At 44.5% G+C, this 26836-nt stretch overlaps 4 protein-coding genes across 4 annotated transcripts in view; 3 read left to right on the top strand and 1 right to left on the bottom strand.

Moving 5' to 3' along the window:
- Window positions 1–26423, bottom strand: part of map7d2a (MAP7 domain containing 2a) — a gene marked incomplete at both ends in the record, with an annotated part of 49399 nt that extends 22976 nt beyond the window's left edge. The window contains 5 exons of the mRNA XM_083761048.1: window positions 302–397; window positions 3757–3847; window positions 5903–6066; window positions 23524–23601; window positions 26294–26423. Of these exons, the coding sequence (XP_083617174.1) occupies window positions 302–397; window positions 3757–3847; window positions 5903–6066; window positions 23524–23601; window positions 26294–26423 (559 nt within the window). The remainder of the gene's footprint in view (window positions 1–301; window positions 398–3756; window positions 3848–5902; window positions 6067–23523; window positions 23602–26293) is intronic.
- Window positions 12063–15051, top strand: LOC310871032 (E3 ubiquitin-protein ligase TRIM39-like; the record flags this gene model as incomplete). Its single annotated transcript, XM_083782465.1, has 2 exons — window positions 12063–13436; window positions 15046–15051. 2 exons carry the CDS (start codon window positions 12063–12065, stop codon window positions 15049–15051), a joined length of 1380 nt encoding a protein of 459 aa, XP_083638591.1.
- Window positions 16558–17958, top strand: LOC310871021 (E3 ubiquitin-protein ligase TRIM35-like; the record flags this gene model as incomplete). Its single annotated transcript, XM_083782454.1, has 1 exon — window positions 16558–17958. The coding sequence occupies one exon, from the start codon at window positions 16558–16560 to the stop codon at window positions 17956–17958; it is 1401 nt and encodes a 466-aa protein (XP_083638580.1).
- Window positions 20903–23499, top strand: LOC310871012 (E3 ubiquitin-protein ligase TRIM35-like; the record flags this gene model as incomplete). The annotated part of the gene is made up of 2 exons (XM_083782443.1): window positions 20903–22276; window positions 23494–23499. The coding sequence occupies 2 exons, from the start codon at window positions 20903–20905 to the stop codon at window positions 23497–23499; spliced, it is 1380 nt and encodes a 459-aa protein (XP_083638569.1).
- Window positions 26424–26836: the final 413 nt, after the last annotated feature.

Below are 26836 nucleotides of genomic sequence, written 5' to 3'. Positions count from 1 at the left end.
ACATGGGAGGATGGAGAGATGCAGTGATATGGGACGAGGGGACAGATGACATGGGAGGATGGAGAGATGCAGTGATATGGGACGAGGGACAGATGACATGGGAGGATGGAGAGATGCAGTGATATGGGACGAGGGGACAGATGACATGGGAGGATTGAGAGATGCAGTGATATGGGACGAGGGACAGATGACATGGGAGGATGGAGAGATGCAGTGATATGAGACGAGGGTAGGTGGGTGATTGGGGCGGGGTGGATTAGAGGGGTGGGCGGGCGGGGGTTGAGGAGGGGCACAACTTTACCAGATTCGCTGGAAGCAGGAAGGGGGCGGGCAATGCCATGGGGAAAGGCGGAGGCAGCGAAGGAGGAGGAGAAAGGGGGGGCATTCTCACTGTCACCTACACAGCCAGACCAGCAGAGGGCAGCAGGGCGGGGCCGGGGGGGGGGGGGAGCAGAGCAGAGACATCAGAGCATTAAGCGCAAATACCATAGAGTATTAAAAGGATAGAGACTGATCTGGCGCGAAGCTCCGCCCCCTCCGCTATTCATGTCAGTGGAAGTTGCTCAGTGGCCGGCATTTCCGCATTTGACCTCCAAAATTTGGAGGTCAAATGCGGAAGTGCAACCGAGCGCTCAATGTTAAAGCCCTGCAGCTGCACGGGGTTTCCTCGTCATGAATCCACGGGTCCGCCTGCAGTCCTTCCTCTTACCACTAGGGCCCAGTGCTTCAACGTTGGAGTGCCTAGCTGGCCCCTAGAGTATATATGAATAGAGACGGCACCGGATTCCTCCTCCCATCCACTTGCATTAAGTTGCTCAAAAGCACATGAGGCGATTTCACTCCTAGGAACAAGTGCATTCTGGGATGGATTGCCCCAATAACATGAACGCGCTGGTCGTTGACTACCATTGTGCCGTTTGTGCGCGTTCACGTATGAAACATTCGTTCACGTGTCATGGCCCCAATAACATGAACGTGCACAATGATAGTCAATGGACCAGCGCTGGCTCCAGCTGCAATACCAAATTCGGCCACTATGTCCATTTCTCCTCAGGGTTTCCTCCGGGTGCCGTCTCTATTCATATATACCCTAAGAGCTGGCCCCTTGGCAAATACACACTCCTTCTCCCAACGTCCCCCAACGCGTCTTTGTCAGCCTTCTGATTGGTCCCCGACTGACTAACCAGCAGGTTCTTTCTGCCTTGTTCCGCCTTGTTTATGTTTGAATTTGATAAAAGATCATTTTTGGAAAAAAAGCTAAAAACAAACGATGATATGCCCTGCAGTCACCATGCTGCACCTGTGATGTTCCTTTTTCCTTGACACCAAGTTTGAAATAATTAATTGAGTGCACAGAATATCAATACCAAGCAACTGAAAAACACCTTATTTCAATGGTAGTGGATGGAGAGAGAGGATTTTTGTCCAACCACCAAACGGCAACCAATGGGTGCGAAGAGGGCCACCAACAGGAATGCAGAGATGCAATGCAGTAAACCCAAACCTATACAGTGTGCACCCCTGCCCTACACTATACAGTAGGGCAGGGGTTCTCAGCGTTTCTTTGGCTGGGGGACCCCCGGAAATGCTTTGGCCATGTCTCGCTGGTTTTGTTATTATTATTCTGTCTTTCATCACAAGCCTGTCGTCGGGTAGAACTCTGAGGTCCATTCATTCCACTGCTACTGAACAGTGAATATGACTGAAGGGCTTCTTCTGACTTGAGACAGAAGGTCGGAAAGCTGGGCGGGAGAAGCACATGCAAGGTCACCGGCTTTGTCTCAACCATTCCAAGTCATTTCCAACTAAACTGCTACAAATGTATTGCCGTTGATATATTGTACAATCCTAATGATATGCAGATTGACTGTACATGATTATTAACTATACATCCTAGATTGTTCATTGATAGCTCATTCGTTATGCAAATCCCGGTTGGTCCAGTTGCAGACAGTCAAACCAGACTTTGAACATGAGATTAAGAAATCAGATATATTGTTGAAATAACAAACATAATTTTCACAAATAATAGTTTTCCATCTTCTAAAATAATTTTGACAAAATAGGGGGTGTCTATTGAAAGAAATCAAGATAATTTCTGATATGAAGATACAATCCATGTAATTTTTACACAATATTAAAGGGAACATATAAATTGATGAAAAAACGCTTTTAAAAATACATTTTGGTGACTCACTCAATATAATACAACTTAAAAGGTCAAAGGGACTGCAAATCGTAGCGGTTTTGGGGAATGACTCACTTGTCACATTGTCATTGCCTATAAGACCACTGGATAGTACCATAGGTTGACCATGAAGAGCTGCATTCCAAACTACGTTCTACACAAATGTGACCAGATTTGACTGAGGGACTGCCATTGGATTAGTTTGAATTTTCATATGAAAATCATAGCTTCAAATTGACATATTGGTTGTTCAGTTTGACCCACCAGTTTTGGAGATATGGCTTACAGAGTAAAGTCTTGCAGAAAACAGGCTTGAAAGGTTAAATTCTGTGGTCTCTAACATTACAATAGCTACACATTTAAGCATTTTAGACATGCTCTAGTATGTGAAGAGTCTGCCTGTGCTATTAACTCATTTTGGATTAAAACAAAATAAAGCGAAAAGCTGGAGGTTTGCGCGCTGGCAGGCTCTCAGTCAAATCTGGTCACAAATGGGATACATGTTCATTTAGAATAATGTCTGCAATGAAAGTAAAATGTAATAATTATTAAATTCATTGCGCATCATCTTAGCCCCCTTAGCATGGCAGAGAACATCATGCAACAGTATATTTATCCATGGATGTGATGCACAGGAAGGAACAACATCAGCTTCGGATTCAACCTCGTTCTGTCTGTGAGGAACAATAGGAGAACCATCCATCCCTCCCTCCCTCCCTCCCTCCATCCACCCTCCCTCCCTCCCTCCATCCACCCTCCCTCCCTCCCTCCCTCCCTCCCTCCCTCCCTCCACCCTCCCTCCCTCCCTCCCTCCCTCCACCCACCCACCCACCCATCCATCCATCCCTCCACCCATCCACCCACGCATCCATCCATCCATCCCTCCCTCCCTCCCTCCCTCCCTCCCTCCCTCCCTCCCTCCCTCCCTCCCTCCCTCCACCCACCCACCCATCCATCCATCCATCCATCCATCCATCCACTCCTCTCAGTCAAACAGCCAGGCTGGATGCAAGGAGCAGGCCAGGTAGAGAAGTTCATAGCGCGCCACCGAGTGCCGCGCTATGAACTTGTAGGTCTGCTGTTTGTTTTTTTAATCGTGAAAATGTGCCTCAAATCTTTGAATATATTTATTTTCAGATGGGGGGGGGGGGGGGCGGGGGGTCGGCGGCATATTACATATAATTCTCGGGGCCCTTGTCATGAAATATTGAGAACCACCGATATAGAAACATGAGGTTTTTCAGAAAAAGAAAATATTTTTTTTAAATTTCGACGTCAGGCCAAAATGAGTAAACCCATTTTGTGGAGGGAACCCCTTTTGGTGTTAGCATTATGTTATGCTTTAGCTATTGAAAAATAGCAGATCTACAAGCTCATAGTGAGCTTGTAGGTCTGCTATTTTTTTAAACTGTCAGGATTTAAGACATTTTTTGAATCTGATCTCAGGTCAGAATGCGTTAAAGAACCACCATTCTCCTGTGCGTTAGAATCTGATCTCAGGTCAGAATGCGTTAAAGAACCACCATTCTTCTGTGCGTTAGAATCTGATCTCAGGTCAGAATGGGTACCTCCGGCAGCACAGCGGTTCCAGCGGCGTGTCCTCTGCTCCAGCTGCAGACTCCTCTCCATGGAGCGTCTCATCAGAGCCTCCAGACGCTCCTGAAGGACGACAAGACAACATACACAGAGCTTTACTGTCTTTACTGTACAACCACATACACACAGTGGCTCAGAACACAACCACATACACACAGTGGCTCAGAACACAACCACATACACACAGTGGCTCAGAACACAACCACATACACACAGTGGCTCAGAACACAACCACATACACACAGTGGCTCAGAACACAACCACATACACACAGTGGCTCAGAACACAACCACATACACACAGTGGCTCAGAACACAACCACATACACACAGTGGCTCAGAACACAACCACATACACACAGTGGCTCAGAACACAACCACATACACACAGTGGCTCAGAACACAACCACATACACACAGTGGCTCAGAACACAACCACATACACACAGTGGCTCAGAACACAACCACATACACACAGTGGCTCAGAACACAACCACATACACACAGTGGCTCAGAACACAACCACATACACACAGTGGCTCAGAACACAACCACATACACACAGTGGCTCAGAACACAACCACATACACACAGTGGCTCAGAACACAACCACATACACACAGTGGCTCAGAACACAACCACATACACACAGTGGCTCAGAACACAACCACATACACACAGTGGCTCAGAACACAACCACATACACACAGTGGCTCAGAACACAACCACATACACACAGTGGCTCAGAACACAACCACATACACACAGTGGCTCAGACACAACCACATACACACAGTGGCTCAGAACACAACCACATACACACAGTGGCTCAGAACACAACCACATACACACAGTGGCTCAGAACACAACCACATACACACAGTGGCTCAGAACACAACCACATACACACAGTGGCTCAGAACACAACCACATACACACAGTGGCTCAGAACACAACCACATACACACAGTGGCTCAGAACACAACCACATACACACAGTGGCTCAGAACACAACCACATACACACAGTGGCTCAGAACACAACCACATACACACAGTGGCTCAGAACACAACCACATACACACAGTGGCTCAGAACACAACCACATACACACAGTGGCTCAGAACACAACCACATACACACAGTGGCTCAGAACACAACCACATACACACAGTGGCTCAGAACACAACCACATACACACAGTGGCTCAGAACACAACCACATACACACAGTGGCTCAGAACACAACCACATACACACAGTGGCTCAGAACACAACCACATACACACAGTGGCTCAGAACACAACCACATACACACAGTGGCTCAGAACACAACCACATACACACAGTGGCTCAGAACACAACCACATACACACAGTGGCTCAGAACACAACCACATACACACAGTGGCTCAGAACACAACCACATACACACAGTGGCTCAGAACACAACCACATACACACAGTGGCTCAGAACACAACCACATACACACAGTGGCTCAGAACACAACCACATACACACAGTGGCTCAGAACACAACCACATACACACAGTGGCTCAGAATCTCAGCTTTACTGTCACATCACACTTTACTGTCACATCTCACGTTTAACAAGAGAATCTCAGCTTTACTGTCTTTACGCTGTGTGATTTGATCGGCCCAAAATATTGTGTTCATTGTCAAGATTTGTCACGACTCGAGTTGGCTTTGTCCGCGGCGTAACCGTCTTTAAATAAATACTTTAGAAAAAGCCTATGGAGAAATGCATTGGGATTCATTTCCTGGGCCACTCGTCGTTCTGAAAGGGGGAGGGACTGCGACGCTCTATAACGTAATGTTTTAACCCATTCTGACCGGGAACCCATATTGGTGTTAGCATCATGTCATGCTTTAGCTATTGAAAAATAGCAGACCTACAAGCTCATAGCGCGCCACCGAGTGGCGCGCTATGAGCTTGTAGGTCTGCTATTTTTGAAAAATCGAAGAACGACTGACATTTTCTTAGAATCTGATCTCAGGTCAGAATGGGGTAATCAGACCAGTTGTGTGTCCAGTGGAAACCTCGTATGAATCTGATCTCAGGTCAGAATGGGTTGAATGGCCGTGGGGCTACACACGGACCTTGTCCTCCTCCAGCTGCTGCCGTCGTTTCTCCTCCACGGCCACGCGGCGCTGCTCCTCCTTCTGCCGCTGCTCCTCCAGACGCCGCCAGCGCTCCTCCACCGTGCGCTCGTACTGCAGCCGCGCCCGGCGCTCCTTCTCCCGGAGCAGCTGCTCCCGAGCCGCTGTGGGATGGGGGGGGGGGGGGGGGGACGACGGACACACAGAACACTCAACGTCTAAACAAAAATGCACAAAAGAAACATGGTCCCGTTTTCATTCATGCCCTTTTTTTTCTGCATTTTACACCTTTTGGGAAATTAAGCAGTATACAACTTGAAGGAAAGATACCTTTTTCTACACATGTTTCGTACGAAGAACACTCGAAGAACACTCAACGTCTAAACAAAAACGCACAAAAGAAACATGGTCCCGTTTTCATTCATGCCCTTTTTTTACACATGTTTCGTACGAAGAACACTCGAAGAACACTCAACGTCTAAACAAAAACGCACAAAAGAAACATGGTCCCGTTTTCATTCGTGCCCTTTTTTGAGTGGTGCAACCACTCCTACAATTAACCAGCGATGTCCGTGTACACCTATGTATGTATCAGTGGTCATGAGCACGAGTATGTGACTTATTAATGCCAGTAGGGGGCGCCAGAAACAGAGAGAGGGGTAGTGCTGTGCCTGCTGCCTGCTAATGAGAGAAAGAGAGAGAGAGAGGGGGGGGGGGGGGGGGGGGGGTTGAAATCATCTCTGTTTTTTTTTCCATTTGAAACATTTTGTAAATATGATTTTAGGCATATATCTCTTACTCAGTCTGACTATAATCGGCCCAATCGACCGCCGTCACCCTTTCTCCCCCTCTCGTCTTTTGTTTGCGCTGCTTGATAATGGTGATTCCCCGACATTTCCTTTTCACTTGATATCGTTTCGTAGAGAGCGCCTACACAACCGATTTATATACCAAATGAAAGCCCCAATTCCATAGTTTACATGGTATTTTTTTTTTTTTTAAATGAGCAAAAAATGAGCGAGTTATGGTGGTTATGGTGGTAGGGTGGAGAAAAAAAAAGAACACACAAACAGACAGCTGGAGACGGCATTGTTGTTGTTCAAGCCTGCATTCCATGTCCAACGAATTAAATCATATACGTTTGGCTGGTTAATTAACTTGGAATTTGTTTATTATTTTGATAAGATAATAGGAATATGAATACAATGATTATTATCAGTTATTATTATTATTATTATTGAATGCTCGGTTAGACTCGACCCGACATTTACTTTCCATGAAGCGAGAACGCTTGCCGATGCGCGATACAAAATAAAAAGTGTTTGAATAATTCCAACCAGATAGACCTCCCGAACCGCTAAATGTTTTGTCAGTCAAAAGAACAGTTCTTTCTGCAAGCGACGTGGAACTTATGTAGGCATGCTGCTGTGGATTAATTTGTTCTGGCATATAGGCTCAATATCGCCAGCTCTTTGTCAGTCAAAAGAGTTCAGCCTGTCCGTCCTTTATCTGTAAACTTTTTCTCTCTCTCTCCCCCTCTCAGGGAAGCATGCAAATGTTCATGAATTCAATAACTGCACGATGTTATAAACAGCAGCTGAGCTGGTGTTTCTCCTCAACATGCAGTGCATTTCACGTGTGGAGTTTATTTTTTGTATCACCAGGCTGCAGGCTTTCTATTTAGTGTGCAAGGCTTACATCCGGTAAGCCACTGTATGCGCTGACTTCCATACACAACACATACACGAACCGTATCCTCTCCTCACCGGATGTTGAATTCACAGTGCTAACGGCCGTATTATGAACGATGTTTTTTTTATTAATTAAACTGATATAACAACATAACGTGGCTAATAATTGTTTATTTGGAATGTACTTTGGCTGGTAATTTAGGTAAATATAACGCGACTCACTTGTATAAGTAATTTACCGCGGACAGGCCGCATTTAATGCAATACATTGGCTTTAGTAATGTTGTTAGCTTATAATATTAGCAACTGTAAGCTAACGGCTGGAGGACTACGGACAATCCGGTCAATAACATCATTACACTTAAACATTAATACAATTATGTCATGTTTACATGCCTAGTCAAGCAGTCTGTACATCGCGTGGGGTCACATATATTAATTACATCGATAACACACAAGAAAAGACAAGTGATCTTGCTCTTTTGGAAAGAAAAAAATAACAACAAAAGGCAGCAACGTGACACTCTTCCATGGCTATGTTGCAATATAGTACTAACGGGCAACGGCAAAATATATATTTTTCACATGTATTATTAGTTTTATACATTTTAGGAGTGAAAACATGTGTTAAGAAACATATGATTTAATTCGTTGGAAATGGGATGCAGGCTTGAACAATGTCTTCTCCAGCTGGAGAGGGACGTGTGGGGGAGAGAGTGGCCAATCAAATCGCACCAAAAACACGGTCCCCCTGACCGTTCAGCCGACTGAGTAGTAGTGATTTTTTTTCAGACTTCGTAGTGTTAAAACAAAGGATCAGTGAACATAAAAGTTCAATCAGACGAAAAGATGAAAACTACCCCGTAGCCTGTCACTTTAATAATCACTCTCATCCTATCTCCTCCCTTAGGTTCCAGGGAATAGAGCAGATTACTCTTCAGAGAGGGGGTGATGTCGACAGAAGGTTATGCCAGAGAGAGCTCTATTGGATCCACACTTTAGAAAGTTTACAACCCTTAGGTCTCAATGTAGACTTCGATATGAGTGTTGTTATATAAACAGATGACAAAAGATTACATTTGCTCTTTGCTTTATGATGGCTATGTGCCTGATGTTTGCATTCGATTGCTTTATTGGCTTTTGTTTTTTCTGTTTTTTTGTTTACTTAGTTTGTAAATATTTGATGTTTTTTCCTTGTGATGTTTTTCTCTTGTCTAAATGGACACTTGGTGTCTTTGGGTGTTCTGTAGTTTCACTGAGAACTACAACTCCCATGAGTTATCATTCAAATTGAAATGTTTGACATAGGTGTGATCAATCATCCAATCAAATGATGAACATATATATCTGTCCTTTGTCACTTTTTGATTATGCCTGAAGAAGGTCAGTAGACCGAAAGCTTGCAAAAAATAAAATAAAATAAATAAACAGATTGTGCGCAGATTGAGTGTGCGGAGCTTCCCTTTATTTTCCCTCGTGTTCTGAAAAGTTGCAATGCGAAAATGGAAGCCATCTTTTTCACGATAACACAAATCTAAACATTTTTGTCAAAAGATCTCGTCTAAAAAAATTCTGCCTAACGATGATGTCACTGGTGGACGGGTTTCTGAAGTGCCCACAGCCCTCCTATGAGACACAGACTGAGTAGGGAAAAGAAATCAATTTTATCATGATTATTATTATTAGTGAGGACCTGTTATATGAAGATAGGTTGAAAAGTGCTGAAGTGGTCCTTTAAGTGTCTCTGCCATGCAGGCAGGAACTAGCCTGGTTATAAAAATGTATTTACAGTTTGTAGAATAGGTGCAGTTCAAGGAAGGTACAGGTCAATACAAAAGCACTAAGACTTGTTTACATAAGGGTCCTCCATTTTCAATTCATCAGAACAAGACATGCAAATAAACACTTCTATGCCAAAACAATAAACCATGATGTACACTAGTGTTTCCCCTACTGTATGTGCATTACTGTGTGGCCACCACCACACAATCATGACCAGCCACCACAGTGTCATTTTTAGTAGGCGCCCACGAATAGGCAAAAAAAGGGCAAATAACCACAAAAGACTGCAAAACAAAATCATAAAACTTTCACGCACGTTTTTAACCGATTAAAACCTGGAAAGCATCTGTGTCACTTTAGATTTTAGCGTTGGCTATTCAAAAACAGCAAATCTACTAGCCCGTGACTTCACTTCGTGCCACACTGTGAGCTTTGTACATGTTTATGAACATTTAAAAAAAAATACTCTTTAAAGTGTGAGAACTACTGATTTAGTAGGCATTTGCCTCAGGCCGTTAATGGGTTAAAGGTGATATAGACAAGTTTTCAGCCATAATTTAAAATATATATAAATGTATTCTTTTGGCCTTTTCCCCCTGTATCTTTCCCTATATTATGATGCTGAGGTGTTCTCCTGCAACAGCACACTCCCCCTTTCCCCCCCTGTGGCTGAATGCACTGTTTATATCCACTACAGTTTACTACTCGGGACGTCGGAGGGGATTTAAACTTTTAGCCAATTGCAGCGCGAGGCTGTGACGGTGTGTTCAACCCAGCACTGCAGTATTATAATGAAAACGCGATCGCGATGCGATTTCAATTGCAATGTATAATATTATCCCCATATCTTAGTTTCACTAACATTGTTCATGTGAAATAGTATGTTTATGATTTAATATGTAAGCCTATTGAAATTATGAGAATCGCTATGTATAGTGCATGGTTGGGTGGTGTGAAACTGAACAACACCAGCAGCAATAAGCACCCCACAGAACAACTCAGACCCCAATAAAATCTCCTGTTTAGGCCTACATCAATATCGTTCTCGTTCATGTGGAGTGGGTTGTATGTGCTTTTGTTGAAATGGTGGAAGTGGAAGTGAGTAATAGTATTTCACCCTGCACCGCAGCACCGTCGCGGCGACTGCCTGCCTGCCGGCCGGCTTGAAGCATGCATTCAACCAGTGCTCGCCAACGGTGACAGGCCGTCGCGGATCATCATAGCGATTTTTCTTCATTGCAATGAATAACCGTGGACAGAGTAGTTCACATGAATGAACGATGCTGTAGTGGCATGGGGCATTTGAGGGGCAATATGTTTTATATGCACGATTACAAATAAAAGAGAATTGAATTGAGAGCCAGTGAGTCTTTTTGTTTGGAAACACACACTCACTTCTGTGTACAAACACTGGAAACTTGTCTATATCACCTTTAATGAACCAATATTAAACCAACAACTACTGCCACTGTCATCATCAATATCAGGTTAATAATGTTAACATTAATATTACACACACGCTGGTGTACTGCGCACACACACACACACACACACACACACACACACACACACACACACACACACACACACACACACACACACACACACACACACACACACACACACACACACACACACACACACACACACACACACACACACACACACACACTTTCTCATTCCATTCTGGGAGCGAAAGAAAATGCAGTGCGATTTCAAGGGGGAGTGGTAAACCACGCTAGGCAGGTTCGACCGGGTGTGACTTGGGCGACAGTGTGTCTGCGTTCTGTGTGTCTGCGTTCTGTGTGTCTGCGTTCTGTGTGTCTGCGTTCTGTGTGTCTGCGTTGTGTGTGCAGCTACCTGCGTGAAAGTTTTCCCGCACACTCCCAATACTCCAAATACTTTACTACATTTAAAATCACGGTGGCACTGATTTATCATGTTTTGGCCGATAAAGGTCCGCGCACACACCAGGAATGATTATTTTGTGTCATTGATTCACACTCATTTATAATGCCGTCTCTGTTACTGTGACTAATATTATACGTGTGAGCGAGCTTCATTCGTTCCCTCTGCTATTTGTGGCCAGCATGTTTCTTGTGTCTTTGCCTCTTCTGTTCATGTACGCCCACACATGTAGACACACACACACACACACACACACACACACACACACACACACACACACACACACACACACACACACACACACACACACACACACACACACACACACACACACACACACACACACACACACAGAATTGTTTGAATGAGAAAGGACGGTCTTTTTATATTTAATGGTGTGTGTGTGTGTGTGTGTGTGTGTGTGTGTGTGCACAGTACACCTGCATGTGTGGGTGTGCGCACTTTACCACAGGTCTGTCAAAGGCAGCTCCACCTCTTGCCTGACTCATAGTGAGACAGACGATAAAATTCACATTCAGATCAAACACACAACGTCGTCCAGTGAGGAAGGACAGACTGTCTTTCCAAAAACTACAGGAGTTAATACTGACCCAGACCACTGGAACCTGCTGCTGACTCTGTCTGTCAACTGAATGGACTTTAACAAGAAACGGGACTCAAAGTGAAAGTAAACTTCAGGGAGCATTCTGGAAGAGGGAGTGTTACCACGACTGACTGGCAGAGTTCCTTGTTGACTGCGTGAGCGAGTGTTCGTTAAAATGGCTTCCAAGTCGTCTCTCTCTCAAGAGAACTATTCCTGTCCTGTGTGCTGGGACATCTTTAAAGATCCCGTTGTGCTGTCCTGTAGCCACAGCTTCTGTAAAGCCTGTCTGCAGGACTGGTGGCGAGAGAAGACAATAAAGGAGTGTCCAGTTTGTAAGGCAATATCTTTGACGGATCGTCCACCTCGTAACCTGGCTCTGAAGAACCTGTGTGAGACCTTCATACAGGAGAGACATCAGAGAACGTCAGCAAGCTCTGAGGATCTCTGCAGTCTGCATGCTGAGAAACTCAAACTGTTCTGTCTGCAATGTCAACAGCCAGTGTGTCTTGTGTGTCGAGATTCTAAAAAACACACCGGCCACAGAATCAGGCCCGTCGATGAAGCTGCTCTGGATCACAAGGAGGAGGTCCAGAAATCACTGAAGCCTTTACAGGACAAACTGGAGGTCTTTAACAAAACTAAAACAAACTACGATCAAACAGCAGAACACATTACGTTCCAGACTCGGCATACAGAGACGCAGATGAAGGAACAGTTTAAGAAGCTTCATCAGTTTCTACTTGATGAAGAGGAGGCCAGGATCACTGCACTGAGGGAGGAAGAGCAGCAGAAGAGTCAGATGATGAAGGAGAAGATGGAGGGTCTGAACAGAGACATATCAACCATTTCACACACGATCAGAGCCATCGAGGAGGAGCTGAGAGCTGAACCCATCTCATTCCTGCAGAACTACAAGACCACGATGGAGAGAGTCCAGCTCACACTGCAGGACCCACAGCCGGTCTCAGGAGCACTGATATACGTGGTCAAACACCTGGGCGACCTGGCCTTCAGAGTCTGGGAAAAGATGAAGGACATTGTCTCCTACACTCCTATCATTCTGGACCCCAACACTGCCCATCCAGAATACACCCTGTCTGATGATCTGACCAGCGTGAGACAGGGAGAGATACAGAAGCTCCCTGACAATCCAGAGAGATTTGACCACTGGCCGTTTGTCCTTGGTTCTGAGGGCTTTAACTCAGGGAGTCACAGCTGGGATGTTGAGGTCGGAGACAATACACTCTGGGATGTAGGTGTGTTAGCAGAGTCCTACCAGAGGAAGGGACTCACAGGGGGTCAACAGTGGATAATATACTTACATGAAGGTAAATACAGAGCATACTCCTCAGGGTCAAACACTGTTCTCTCATTGAAGCAGAAGCCTCAGAGGATCAGAGTCCAACTGGACTGGAATGAAGGAAAGCTGTCATTCTGTGATCCTGATACTAACACACACATACACACCTTCACACACAGGTTCACTGACACACTCTTTCCATGCATTCTCACTGGTCCTGGTGGTCCTCTAAAGATCTTATCTAGAGTGGTAATAATGTTAACATTAAGAACCTGATATTGATGATCAAAGTGGCAGTAGTTGTTGGTATAATATTGGTGGTTTATTAACCCATTAACGGCCTGAGGCAAATGCCTACTAAATCAGTAGTTCTCACACTTTAAAGAGTTATTTTGTAATACCGGTATTCATAAAAATTTACAAAGCTCGCAGTGTGGCACGAAGTGAAGTCACGTGCTGTGAGCTTGTAGATCTGCTATTTTTGATTTAAACCAATAGTAATACGTTGTTTTGGATAAGAAATGTGAATGTGTGTGAATGTGAATCCCTAGACTCCTTCAAAACCGCTCTCAAAAAGCACTTAGCTGCAATACGAAACTGGCCCCTGAAAAAACGTTCAAGTCCTTCCTCCCTAATTTCTTTCCTATAATGTACACATTTTCCCTTATTTTCTAACCGTGTACAGCCAGGAGGCTGATAGTTTGGGGGGAACAGTAGACAGACAGGAAAGGGGGAGAGAGACGGAGAGAGACACGCGGCAAAGGCACGTCGGGCTCGGGAGTCGAAACCGCGTCACACCGTCCGGCTGGCTTGGCAGCCTAGGTGCCCAGACGGTTGAGCTAACCGTCAGGCTGGCGTGGCAGCCTAGGTGCCCAGACGGTTGAGCTAACCGTCAGGCTGGCTTGGCAGCCTAGGTGCCCAGGCGGTTGAGCTAACCGTCAGGCGGGCTTGGCAGCCTAGGTGCCCAGACGGTTGAGCTAACCGTCAGGCTGGCGTGGCAGCCTAGGTGCCCAGACGGTTGAGCTAACCGTCAGGCTGGCTTGGCAGCCTAGGTGCCCAGACGGTTGAGCTAACCGTCAGGCTGGCTTGGCAGCCTAGGTGCCCAGACGGTTGAGCTAACCGTCAGGCTGGCGTGGCAGCCTAGGTGCCCAGACGGTTGAGCTAACCGTCAGGCTGGCTTGGCAGCCTAGGTGCCCAGACGGTTGAGCTAACCGCCCGGGCCGTTATTTACCTTTTTTTGTCCTCTTCACAACCTCCTATACTAGGCTACTAAACTCTTACTGTGGTGGCTGTCATGATTGTGCGGTGGTCCGCCATACAATAATGCATATAGTTGAAACACTGGTGTATATGATGGTTTTTTTTTTTTTTTTTTTTTTTTTTGCATAGAAGTGTTTATTTGTATGTCTTGTTCTGATGAATGTAAAATGGAAAATGAAGTCTTAGTGCTTTTTTCTGGTTTTATCCTCTTAGTAGATTTTGTATTGACCTGTACTTCCTTGAACTGTTCTACAAACTGTTTATACACTTTTCAAAATCAATCAATCAGAACGTTGGCTAAATGCCTAAAATGTAATTGTTAACCCATTTTGACGTGAGATCAGATTCTAAAAGTTTCTTCTACATCCTGACAGTTTTCTGAAAAAGCTATGTTTCTGTGTCAGTCGTTCTTCGATTTTTCAAAAATAGCAGACCTACAAGCTTGAGCTTGTAGATCTGCTATTTTTCAATAGCTAAAGCATAACATGATGCTAACACCAAAAGGGGTTCCCGCCCAAAATGGGTTAAAGAAACTAGTCCCAAGAACATGTTTGTAAAGGATATTCTCTGACTTTGTTTTCCTGCTGTTTGTGTTCAGGATTGATTCATTAAAGAACCTGTGCACACACACACACACACGTGCGTGAAAGTTTTATGATTTTGTTTTGCAGTCTTTTGTGGTTATCCTTTTTTTTGCCTATTCGTGGGCACCTACTAAAAATCACACTGTGGTGGCTGGTCATGATTGTGTGGTGGTGGCCACACAGTAATGCACATACAGTAGGGGAAACACTAGTGTACATCATGGTTTATTGTTTTGGCATAGAAGTGTTTATTTGTATGTCTTGTTCTGATGAATTGAAAATGGAGGACCCTTATGTAAACAAGTCTTAGTGCTTTTTTCTGGTTTTATCCTCTTAGCAGATTTTGTATTGACCTGTACCTTCCTTGAACTGCACCTATTCTACAAACTGTTAAAACATTTTTATAACCAGGCTAGTTCCTGCCTGCATGGCAGAGACACTTAAAGGACCACTTCAGCACTTTTCAACCTATCTTCATATAACAGGTCCTCACTAATAATAATAATAATCATGATAAAATGGCATTTATTTTCCTACTCAGTCTGTGTCTCATAGGAGGGCTGTGGGCACTTCAGAAACCCGTCCACCAGTGACATCATCGTTAGGCGGCAGAATTATTTTAGACGAGATTTTTTGACAAAAATGTTTAGATTTGTAATATCGTGAGAAAGATGGCTTCCATTTTCGCATTGCAACTTTTCAGAGCACGAAAGCCTGCAAATTCTAATAGCTTGGATTCCTCATCGATGATTCACTGGTGGACAGGTTTCTGAACTGCCCACAGCCCTCCTATGAGACACAGACTGAGTAGGATTTTTTTTGCCATTTTATCATAATTATTAGTGAGAACCTATTATATGAAGATGGGTTGAAAAGTGGTGAAGTGGTCCTTTAACAACTATCTGCTGCTAAAGAGCAGGCAGTGCATGGCTGCCTCTGTCGAGGTGCTGTTAAAGGGTTAATGTGAGGCGTACGTTTTGTTGTAAAGCACTTTGAACAGTCAAAGTTCACTCTGACACCATAAGAACACAACCTTTTCATTCTGCTACCTTTATTGTCTGTACTAAATATAATAAATATAAAAAGACCGTCCTTTCTCATTCAAACAATTCAATGTGTGGAGTATACTGTGTGTGTGTGTGTGTGTGTGTGTGTGTGTGTGTGTGTGTGTGTGTGTGTGTGTGTGTGCGCACCTACATGTGTGGGCGTGCACACTTTACCACAGGTCTGTCAAAGGCAGCTCCACCTCTTGCCTGACTCATAGTGAGACAGACGATCAGATTCACATTCAGATCAAACACACAACGACGTCCAGTGAGGAAGGACAGACTGTCTTTCCAAAAGCTACAGGAGTTAATACTGACCCAGACCACTGGAACCTGCTGCTGACTCTGTCTGTCAACTGAATGGACTTTAACAAGAAACGGGACTCAAAGTGAAAGTAAACTTCAGGGAACATTCTGGAAGAGGGAGAGTTACCACGACTGACTGGCAGAGTTCCTTGTTGACTGCGAGTGTTTGTTAAAATGGCTTCCAAGTCGTCTCTCTCGGAAGAGGAATATTCCTGTCCTGTGTGCTGGGACATCTTTAAAGATCCCGTTGTGCTGTCCTGTAGCCACAGCTTCTGTAAAGCCTGTCTGCAGGACTGGTGGCGAGAGAAGACAATAAAGGAGTGTCCAGTTTGTAAGGACATATCTTCGACGGATCGTCCACCTCGTAACCTGGCTCTGAAGAACCTGTGTGAGGCCTTCATACAGGAGAGACATCAGAGAACGTCAGCAGGCTCTGAGGATCTCTGCAGTCTGCATGCTGAGAAACTCAAACTGTTCTGTCTGGAATGCCAACAGCCAGTGTGTCTTGTGTGTCGAGATTCTAAAAAACACACCGGCCACAGAATCAGGCCCGTCGATGAAGCTGCTCTGGATCACAAGGAGGAGGTTCAGAAATCACTGAAGCCTTTACAGGACAAACTGAAGGTCTTTAATAAAACTAAAACAAACTACGATCAAACAGCAGAACACATTACGTTCCAGACCCGGCACACAGAGACGCAGATGAAGGAACAGTATAAGAAGCTTCATCAGTTTCTACATGATGAAGAGGAGGCCAGGATCACCGAACTGAGGGAGGAAGAGCAGCAGAAGAGTCAGATGATGAAGGAGAAGATGGAGGGTCTGAACAGAGACATATCAACCATTTCAGACACGATCAGAGCCATAGAGGAGGAGCTGAGAGCTGAACACATCTCATTCCTGCAGAACTACAAGACCACGATGGAGAGAGTCCAGCTCACACTGCAGGACCCACAGCCGGTCTCAGGAGCACTGATAGACGTGGCCAAACACCTGGGCAACCTGGCCTTCAGAGTCTGGGACAAGATGAAGGACATTGTCTCCTACACTCCTGTCATTCTGGACCCCAACACTGCCCATCCAGTATACACCCTGTCTGATGATCTGACCAGCGTGAGACGGGGAGAGATACAGAAGCTCCCTGACAATCCAGAGAGATTTGCCCAGGTCGGCTCTGTCCTTGGTTCTGAGGGCTTTAACTCAGGGAGTCACAGCTGGGATGTTGAGGTTGGAGACAATACATTCTGGGTAGTAGGTGTGTTAGCAGAGTCCTACCAGAGGAAGGGGAACACACAGGGTCAACACTGGACAATATACTTACGTGAAGATAAATACGGAGCACTCTCCTCAGGGTCCTCCAGTGTTCTCTCATTGAAGAAGAAGCCTCAGAGGATCAGAGTCCAACTGGACTGGAATGAAGGAAAGCTGTCATTCTGTGATCCTGATACTAACACACACATACACACCTTCACACACAGGTTCACTGACACACTCTTTCCAGTCATTCACACTGTTCCTGGTGGTACTCTGAAGATCTTGCCTAGATCTGTCTGGACAACTCTGGACAATGAATAGACGACGATGACGACGACGATGATGATAAATGATAGATAGAACGAACGAACGTCTTGATCAAAAACGCTTTTTATTTTCTACACATTAAACAACAGTAGTGGTAATAATGTTAACATTAAGAACCTGATATTGATGATGAAAGTGGCAGTAGTTGTTGGTATAATATTGGTGGTTTATTAACCCATTAACGGCCTGAGGCAAATGCCTACTAAATCAGTAGTTCTCACACTTTAAAGAGTTATTTTTTTATGTACAAAGCTCGCAGTGTGGCACGAAGTGAAGTCACGTGCTGTGAGCTTGTAGATCTGCTATTTTTGATTTAAACCAATAGTAATACATTGTTTTGGATAAGAAATGTGAATGTGTGTGAATGTGAATCCCTAGACTCCTTCAAAACAACTCTCAAAAAGCACTTACGGGCGGCTGCAATACGAAACTGGCCCCTGTAAAAATGTTCAAGTCCCTCCTCCCTAATTTCTTTCCTATAATGTACACATTTTCCCTTATTTTCTAACCGTGTACAGCCAGGAGGCTGATAGTTTGGGGGGAACAGTAGACAGACAGGAAAGGGGGAGAGAGACGGAGAGAGACACGCGGCAAAGGCACGTCGGGCTCGGGAGTCGAAACCGCGTCACGCTGTCCGGCTGGCTTGGCAGCCTAGGTGCCCAGACGGTTGAGCTAACCGTCAGGCTGGCTTGGCAGCCTAGGTGCCCAGACGGTTGAGCTAACCGTCAGGCTGGCGTGGCAGCCTAGGTGCCCAGACGGTTGAGCTAACCGTCAGGCTGGCGTGGCAGCCTAGGTGCCCAGACGGTTGAGCTAACCGCCCGGGCCGTTATTTACCTTTTTTTGTCCTCTTCACGACCTCCTATACTAGGCTACTAAACTCTTACTGTGGTGGCTGTCATGATTGTGCGGTGGTCCGCCATACAATAATGCATATAGTTGAAACACTGGTGTATATGATGGGTTTTTTTTTTGTTTGTTTTGTTTATTTTGCATAGAAGTGTTTATTTGTATGTCTTGTTCTGATGAATGTAAAATGGAAAATGAAGTCTTAGTGCTTTTTTCTGGTTTTATCCTCTTAGTAGATTTTGTATTGACCTGTACTTCCTTGAACTGTTCTACAAACTGTTTATACACTTTTCAAAATCAATCAATCAGAACGTTGGCTAAATGCCTAAAATTAAATTGTTAACCCATTTTGACCTGAGATCAGATTCTAAAAATGTCGTCTACATCCTGACACTTTTCTGAAAAAGCTATGTTTCTATGTCAGTCGTTCTTCGATTTTTCAAAAATAGCAGACCTACAAGCTTGAGCTTGTAGATCTGCTATTTTTCAATAGCTAAAGCATAACATGATGCTAACACCAAAAGGGGTTCCCGCCCAAAATGGGTTAAAGAAACTAGTCCCAAGAACATTTTTGTAAAGGATATTCTCTGCCTTAGTTTTCCTGCTGTTTGTGTTTAGGAAGGATTGATTCATTAAAGAACCTGTGCACACACACACACGTGCGTGAAAGTTTTATGATTTTGTTTTGCAGTCTTTTGTGGTTATCCTTTTTTTTGCCTATTCGTGGGCGCCTACTAAAAATCACACTGTGGTGGCTGGTCATGATTGTGTGGTGGTGGCCACACAGTAATGCACATAGGGGAAACACTACATCATGGTTTATTGTTTTGGCATAGAAGTGTTTGTATGTCTTGTTCTGATGAATTGAAAATGGAGGACCCTTATGTAAACAAGTCTTAGTGCTTTTGTATTGACCTGTACCTTCCTTGAACTGCACCTATTCTACAAACTGTTAATACATTTTCATAACCAGGCTAGTTCCTGCCTGCATGGCAGAGACACTTAAAGGACCACTTCACCACTTTTCAACCTATATTCATATAACAGGTCCTCACTAATAATAATAATAATCATGATAAAATGGCATTTTTTTCCCTACTCAGTCTGTGTCTCATAGGAGGGCTGTGGGCACTTCAGAAACCCGTCCACCAGTGACATCATCGTTAGGCGGCAGAATTCCTTTAGACAAGATCTTTTGACAAAAATGTTTAGATTTGTATTATCGTGAGAACGATGGCTTTCATGTTCGCATTGCAACTTTTCAGAGCACGAAAGCCTGCAAATTCTAATAGCTTGGATTCCTCATCAATGATGTCACTGGTGGACAGGTTTCTGAACTGCCCACAGCCCTCCTATGAGACACAGACTGAGTAGGAAAAAAAATTGCCATTTTATCATAATTATTAGTGAGGACCTATTATATGAAGATGGGTGTAAAAGTGGTGAAGTGGTCCTTTAACACCTATCTGCTGCTAAAGAGCAGGCAGTGCATGGCTGCCTCTGTCGTGGTGCTGTTAAAGGGTTAATGTGAGGCGTACGGTTTGTTGTAAAGCACTTTGAACAGTCAAAGTTCACTCTGACACCATAAGAACACAACCTTTTCATTCTGCTACCTTTATTGTCTGTACTAAATATAATAAATATAAAAAGACCGTCCTTTCTCATTCAAACAATTCAATGTGTAGAGTATACGGTGTGTGCGTGTGTGTGTGTGTGTGTGTGTGTGTGTGTGTGTGTGTGCGCGCGCACACACCTACATGTGTGGGCGTGCGCACTTTACCACAGGTCTGTCAAAGGCAGCTCCACCTCTTGCCTGACTCATAGTGAGACAGACGATCAGAATCACATTCAGATCAAACACACAACGACGTCCAGTGAGGAAGGACAGACTGTCTTTCCAAAAGCTACAGGAGTTAATACTGACCCAGAGCACTGGAACCTGCTGCTGACTCTGTCTGTCAACTGAATGGACTTTAACAAGAAACGGGACTCAAAGTGAAAGTAAACTTCAGGGAACATTCTGGAAGAGGGAGTGTTACCACGACTGACTGGCAGAGTTCCTTGTTGACTGCGTGAGCGAGTGTTCGTTAAAATGGCTTCCAAGTCGTCTCTCTCTCAAGAGAACTATTCCTGTCCTGTGTGCTGTGACATCTTCAAAGATCCCGTTGTGCTGTCCTGTAGCCACAGCTTCTGTAAAGCCTGTCTGCAGGACTGGTGGCGAGAGAAGACAATAAAGGAGTGTCCAGTTTGTAAGGCAATATCTTTGACGGATCGTCCACCTCGTAACCTGGCTCTGAGGAACCTGTGTGAGGCCTTCACACAGGAGAGACATCAGAGAACGTCAGCAGGCTCTGAGGATCTCTGCAGTCTGCATGCTGAGAAACTCAAACTGTTCTGTCTGGAATGTCAACAGCCAGTGTGTCTTGTGTGTCGAGATTCTAAAAAACACACCGGCCACAGAATCAGGCCCGTCGATGAAGCTGCTCTGGATCACAAGGAGGAGGTTCAGAAATCACTGAAGCCTTTACAGGACAAACTGGAGGTCTTTAACAAAACTAAAACAAACTACGATCAAACGGCAGAACACATTACGTTCCAGACTCGGCATACAGAGACGCAGATGAAGGAACAGTTTAAGAAGCTTCATCAGTTTCTACTTGATGAAGAGGAGGCCAGGATCACTGCACTGAGGGAGGAAGAGCAGCAGAAGAGTCAGATGATGAAGGAGAAGATGGAGGGTCTGAACAGAGACATATCAACCATTTCAGACACGATCAGAGCCATCGAGGAGGAGCTGAGAGCTGAACACATCTCATTCCTGCAGAACTACAAGACCACGATGGAGAGAGTCCAGCTCACACTGCAGGACCCACAGCCGGTCTCAGGAGCACTGATAGACGTGGCCAAACACCTGGGCGACCTGGCCTTCAGAGTCTGGGAAAAGATGAAGGACATTATCTCCTACACTCCTATCATTCTGGACCCCAACACTGCCTGTCCAGTATACACCCTGTCTGATGATCTGACCAGCGTGACATGGGGAGAGATACAGAAGCTCCCTGATAATCCAGAGAGATTTGACCAGAGAGGCCTTGTCCTTGGTTCTGAGGGCTTTAACTCAGGGAGTCACAGCTGGGATGTTGAGGTTGGAGACAATACACACTGGTATGTAGGTGTGTTAGCAGAGTCCTACCAGAGGAAGGGAGACACACGGGGTCAACGGTGGATAATATGCTTACATAAAGGTAAATACGGAGCACTCTCCTCAGGGTCATACACTGTTCTCTCATTGAAGCAGAAGCCTCAGAGGATCAGAGTCCAACTGGACTGGAATGAAAGGAAGCTGTCATTCTGTGATCCTGATACTAACACACACATACACACCTTCACACACAGGTTCACTGACACACTCTTTCCATGCATTCTCACTGGTCCTGGTGGTCCTCTGAAGATCTTATCTAGAGTGGTAATAATGTTAACATTAAGAACCTGATATTGATGATGAAAGTGGCAGTAGTTGTTGGTATAATATTGGTGGTTTATTAACCCATTAACGGCCTGAGGCAAATGCCTACTAAATCAGTAGTTCTCACACTTTAAAGAGTTATTTTGTAATACCGGTATTCATAAACATGTACAAAGCTCGCAGTGTGGCACGAAGTGAAGTCACGTGCTGTGAGCTTGTAGATCTGCTATTTTTGATTTAAACCAATAGTAAAACGTTGTTTTGGATAAGAAATGTGAATGTGAATCCCTAGACTCCTTCAAAACCGCTCTCAAAAAGCACTTACGGGCGGCTGCAATACGAAACTGGCCCCTGAAAAAACGTTCAAGTCCTTCCTCCCTAATTTCTTTCCTATAATGTACACATTTTCCCTTATTTTCTAACCGTGTACAGCCAGGAGGCTGATAGTTTGGGGGGAACAGTAGACAGACAGGAAAGGGGGAGAGAGACAGAGAGAGACACGCGGCAAAGGCACGTCGGAGTCGAACCTGCGGCACGCCGTCCGGCTGGCTTGGCAGCCTAGGTGCCCAGACGGTTGAGCTAACCGTCAGGCTGGCGTGGCAGCCTAGGTGCCCAGACGGTTGAGCTAACCGTCAGGCTGGCTTGGCAGCCTAGGTGCCCAGACGGTTGAGCTAACCGTCCGGCTGGCGTGGCAGCCTAGGTGCCCAGACGGTTGAGCTAACCGTCAGGCTGGCGTGGCAGCCTAGGTGCCCAGACGGTTGAGCTAACCGCCCGGGCCGTTATTTACCTTTTTTTGTCATCTTCACGACCTCCTATACTAGGCTACTAAACTCTTACTGTGGTGGCTGTCATGATTGTGCGGTGGTCCGCCATACAATAATGCATATAGTTGAAACACTGGTGTATATGATGGGTTTTTCTTTTGTTTGTTTTGTTTATTTTGCATAGAAGTGTTTATTTGTATGTCTTGTTCTGATGAATTGAAAATGGAGGACCCGTATGTAAACAAGTCTTAGTGCTTTTTTCTGGTTTTATCCTCTTAGTAGATTTTGTTTTGACCTGTACTTCCTTGAACTGTTCTACAAACTGTTTATACACTTTTCAAAATCAATCAATCAGAACGTTGGCTAAACGCCTGAAATTAAATTGTTAAAGAAACTAGTCCCAAGTTTGTAAAGGATATTCTCTGACTTTGTTTTCCTGCTGTTTGTGTTCAGGATTGATTCATTAAAGATGGTCTCTCTTACCCAGACTCCTCTCTCTCTCCTCACGCCGTTCTTTGGCTAAACGCATCCTGTCATCCGTCTTCATGTAGCCTTCCACGTCTGTAAGATACATGAAAACCACAAACACAAACCTATCATTCTTTACAGACATTTATTTTGTATATTATTTCCTCATACCTAAACCAATACTGTGGCAGTATAACCAAAATTGTAACTCAACTTGCTTAACTTAACGTCTTTGCCGATTTTAAACCTAAATACCATTTGCCTGATGTGAAAAGAATGATATATAATACAGTATATAGTGGTGGGGGAAAGAAATGCCCCTTTCTCTTTGTAAAGGTCTCCTGTGAAATGCAGAAATGTATGCTGCCATCATGGCTGTGCCATCAAATGTGTACACCCGACAATACAGTCACTGTAAAGTAACTGTACTTTACAATGCAGAACATAGAGAGAGATATGGTTTATGGCTCTGCAGGAGTCTAGACGTTTAGAAGACTCCTTATACTTAGTCTTATTCATTAGAGTTGTCCTGAAAACATTTTTTTCATGAATTAATTAATTAATTCATTCATTTTATTTAACCCATTCTGACCCGAGATCAGATTCTAAAAATGTCTTCTACATCCTGAGAGTTTTCTGAAAAAGCTATGTTTTTATGTCAGCCGTTCTTCGATTTTTCAAAAATAGCAGATCTACAAGCTCGTAGCGCGCCACCGAGTGGCGCGCTACGAGCTTGTAGATCTGCTATTTTTCAATAGCTAAAGCATGACATGATGCCACCAAAAGGGGTTCCCGTTCAGAATGGGTTAACTCACGACCATGATCACATAGGTATGGAGCACAGATTCATAAAACGTATACGATTAAAAAAAAAGTATACAATACACAATATACATACCGAGTACGAGTGCAATTAAGTACCTCATTTTTAGTACTCGCCGATACAGAGTACCGATACGAGTACTTTCTATTTTTGTCGAGTAACCACTTATTTGACACCCCCTTTTTCCTCACAGATACAGATGGATCTCCGATCTATAGATCCAGATGCATCTGCAGATCTACACTTGTCAGTAGAATCTGCACCTGGCTCGCTGATAACAAACTATCCTTACACCTGGGAAAAACTGAATCCATTCTCTTCGGATCAAATAGTAATCTCAGCAAGGCAGATGGCTTCTTGGTTAGAGTGGGTGACAATGTTATCACACGAAAAGATCAAATTACCTACCTAGGTTCCATCCTGGAGGCCAATCTTTCCGGTGATAAAATGGCCACCAACGTAATCAAAAAAGTCAATCAAAGAACAAGATTCCTTTACAGGATCTCCTCACTGGTCAGCAAAAACACCTTGAAGACCTTAACAGGAGCCCTCGTACAAGGTTTCTTTGACTATGCATCCACCTCTTGGTACCACAGCACCTCAAAGGCCCTTAAAACAAGGCTCCAGACCTCCCAAAACAAACTGGTCAGGCTCCTACTTGGCCTCACCCCCCGAACCCACCTCACCCCTGCCCACTTTGACAGGCTGGGATGGCTTAGGGTCAACGACAGAGTACAGCATCTTGCAATGGGTCTGGTCCACAAGATTCGTTACACCACCAAGATACCCATGTACCTGTCTAAATACTTCCTTAATGTAAACGAAGTCCACACCCACAACACCAGAGGGAGTGCAACAAACCATGTACAACCCAGATTCGGCACAAACAAGGGACTAAATTATTTTCGCTCCTATGTCACCAAAATGTGGAACGCCCTACCAACAGTCATTAAGACATGTGAATCCCTTGACTCCTTCAAAACCGCTCTCAAAGGGCACCTACGGATGGCTGCAATTCGAAACTGGCCTCTGTAAGATCTGAATCACCCCCACCCCACCCCCCCCCCCCCCTTTCCCCTCACTGTATATGTATCTTTTCCCTTTTTGCTTCCCATATGATGAATTCCTGTTCTGTTCTTTAGCTACATAGAAATGTCTATTTGTATGTCTCTAAATGTTTTGATGAATTGAACAATGTGGACCCTGTTGTAAACAAGTGTAATGCTTAATTGGGTCGTCCACTCACAGTTGACAGTCTTTGTATTGAGTTTGTGCTTGAAATGTACTGTAAATTCTGCAAACTGTTAATAAATATTTCAATCAATCAATCAATCAGTATGTGATTCATGCTTGTAGATCGGCTGTTTTGGGCCATTCGCTGCAGTGTTGCGTCAGACCTGCTCCCGTTGCATTCGTTCAGCCTAAAGAGTCAATTGGATGTTCTGGTACTCGGGTCAGAGTATCGGGGGCCGGTTCTGAGTACCGAGTACGAGTACCTGAAGGTGGTATGGGCCCCGATACCCGATACCAGTATCGGTATATCGGAACAACTCTATTAGTTATAGCTATATGTTTTATACATGTTGAAACATTTGACTTTAATTTTGAGATAGATCATAAACAACTGACTTCATAGACCTCGCATCAGAATCAGATTTATTGTCACATCACAGGTTTACAGAAAAGGACAAAAAGGTGGGTGGAAATTAGTATTCGTGTAAGGTTAATAGGTTCAAAATGTGTGTAAAAAAAACCCCCATCTTTTAGAATGTTACTGATACGTTTTCAGTTGAGGGCGATGTGGTGTGTGTGTGTGTGTGTGTGCTAACAGTACATGGTTTACCTGTGTGGTTGTTTGTGATGTTGTGTGTCGTGTGTCATGTGTTGCTTGCGTGCTTGCGTGCGTGCGTGCGTGCGTGCGTGCGTGGGTGCGTGTGAAAGCTAACAGTAAATGAGACTTACATGGTTTACCTGTGTGATTGTTGTGGTTGTTGGAGCTGCCGTTGGCCACATGTAGAGGAGACGGGAGGCCATTTATCAGAGGCTTCTTCTCTGTGCTGGACGGAGCTGAGGACAGCAGACAGGACAACATATAGTCGTATATATATATATATATATATATATATATATACTATAATGCGACCCATAGATCACCCTACAGCAAGTTACAGCAATGACACTACTGGCGTCTAGTTTATCTACTTTATTATAGCAAATGCTCCACAGTTCTGACTGCAATGGGAACTGTGGAATGCACTTCCCATTGCAGTCAGAACTGCAGCATCACTCCCAATTTCCCGCCGTAGTCTGAAAACCCACCTTTTCAGACTCCATCATGGCCCATAGCACTTACCCTACCCCCTTAGATAGCATTTCTGTAGACTTAGATAGCATCTGATACAGACTTATAGCATGTTATGTAGACGGCACTATAATTGCATTGTATATAGTCATAGCACGCCATAGTACATATGTACTGTATAGCATAGTAGTATATATATATAG

This window comes from Protomyctophum parallelum (assembly GCF_964188405.1).
Source record: "Protomyctophum parallelum genome assembly, chromosome: 1".
Taxonomy (NCBI): domain Eukaryota; kingdom Metazoa; phylum Chordata; class Actinopteri; order Myctophiformes; family Myctophidae; genus Protomyctophum; species Protomyctophum parallelum.
Note: the sequence above shows the minus strand (reverse complement) of the source record. Positions and strands in the feature narration are given on the sequence as shown.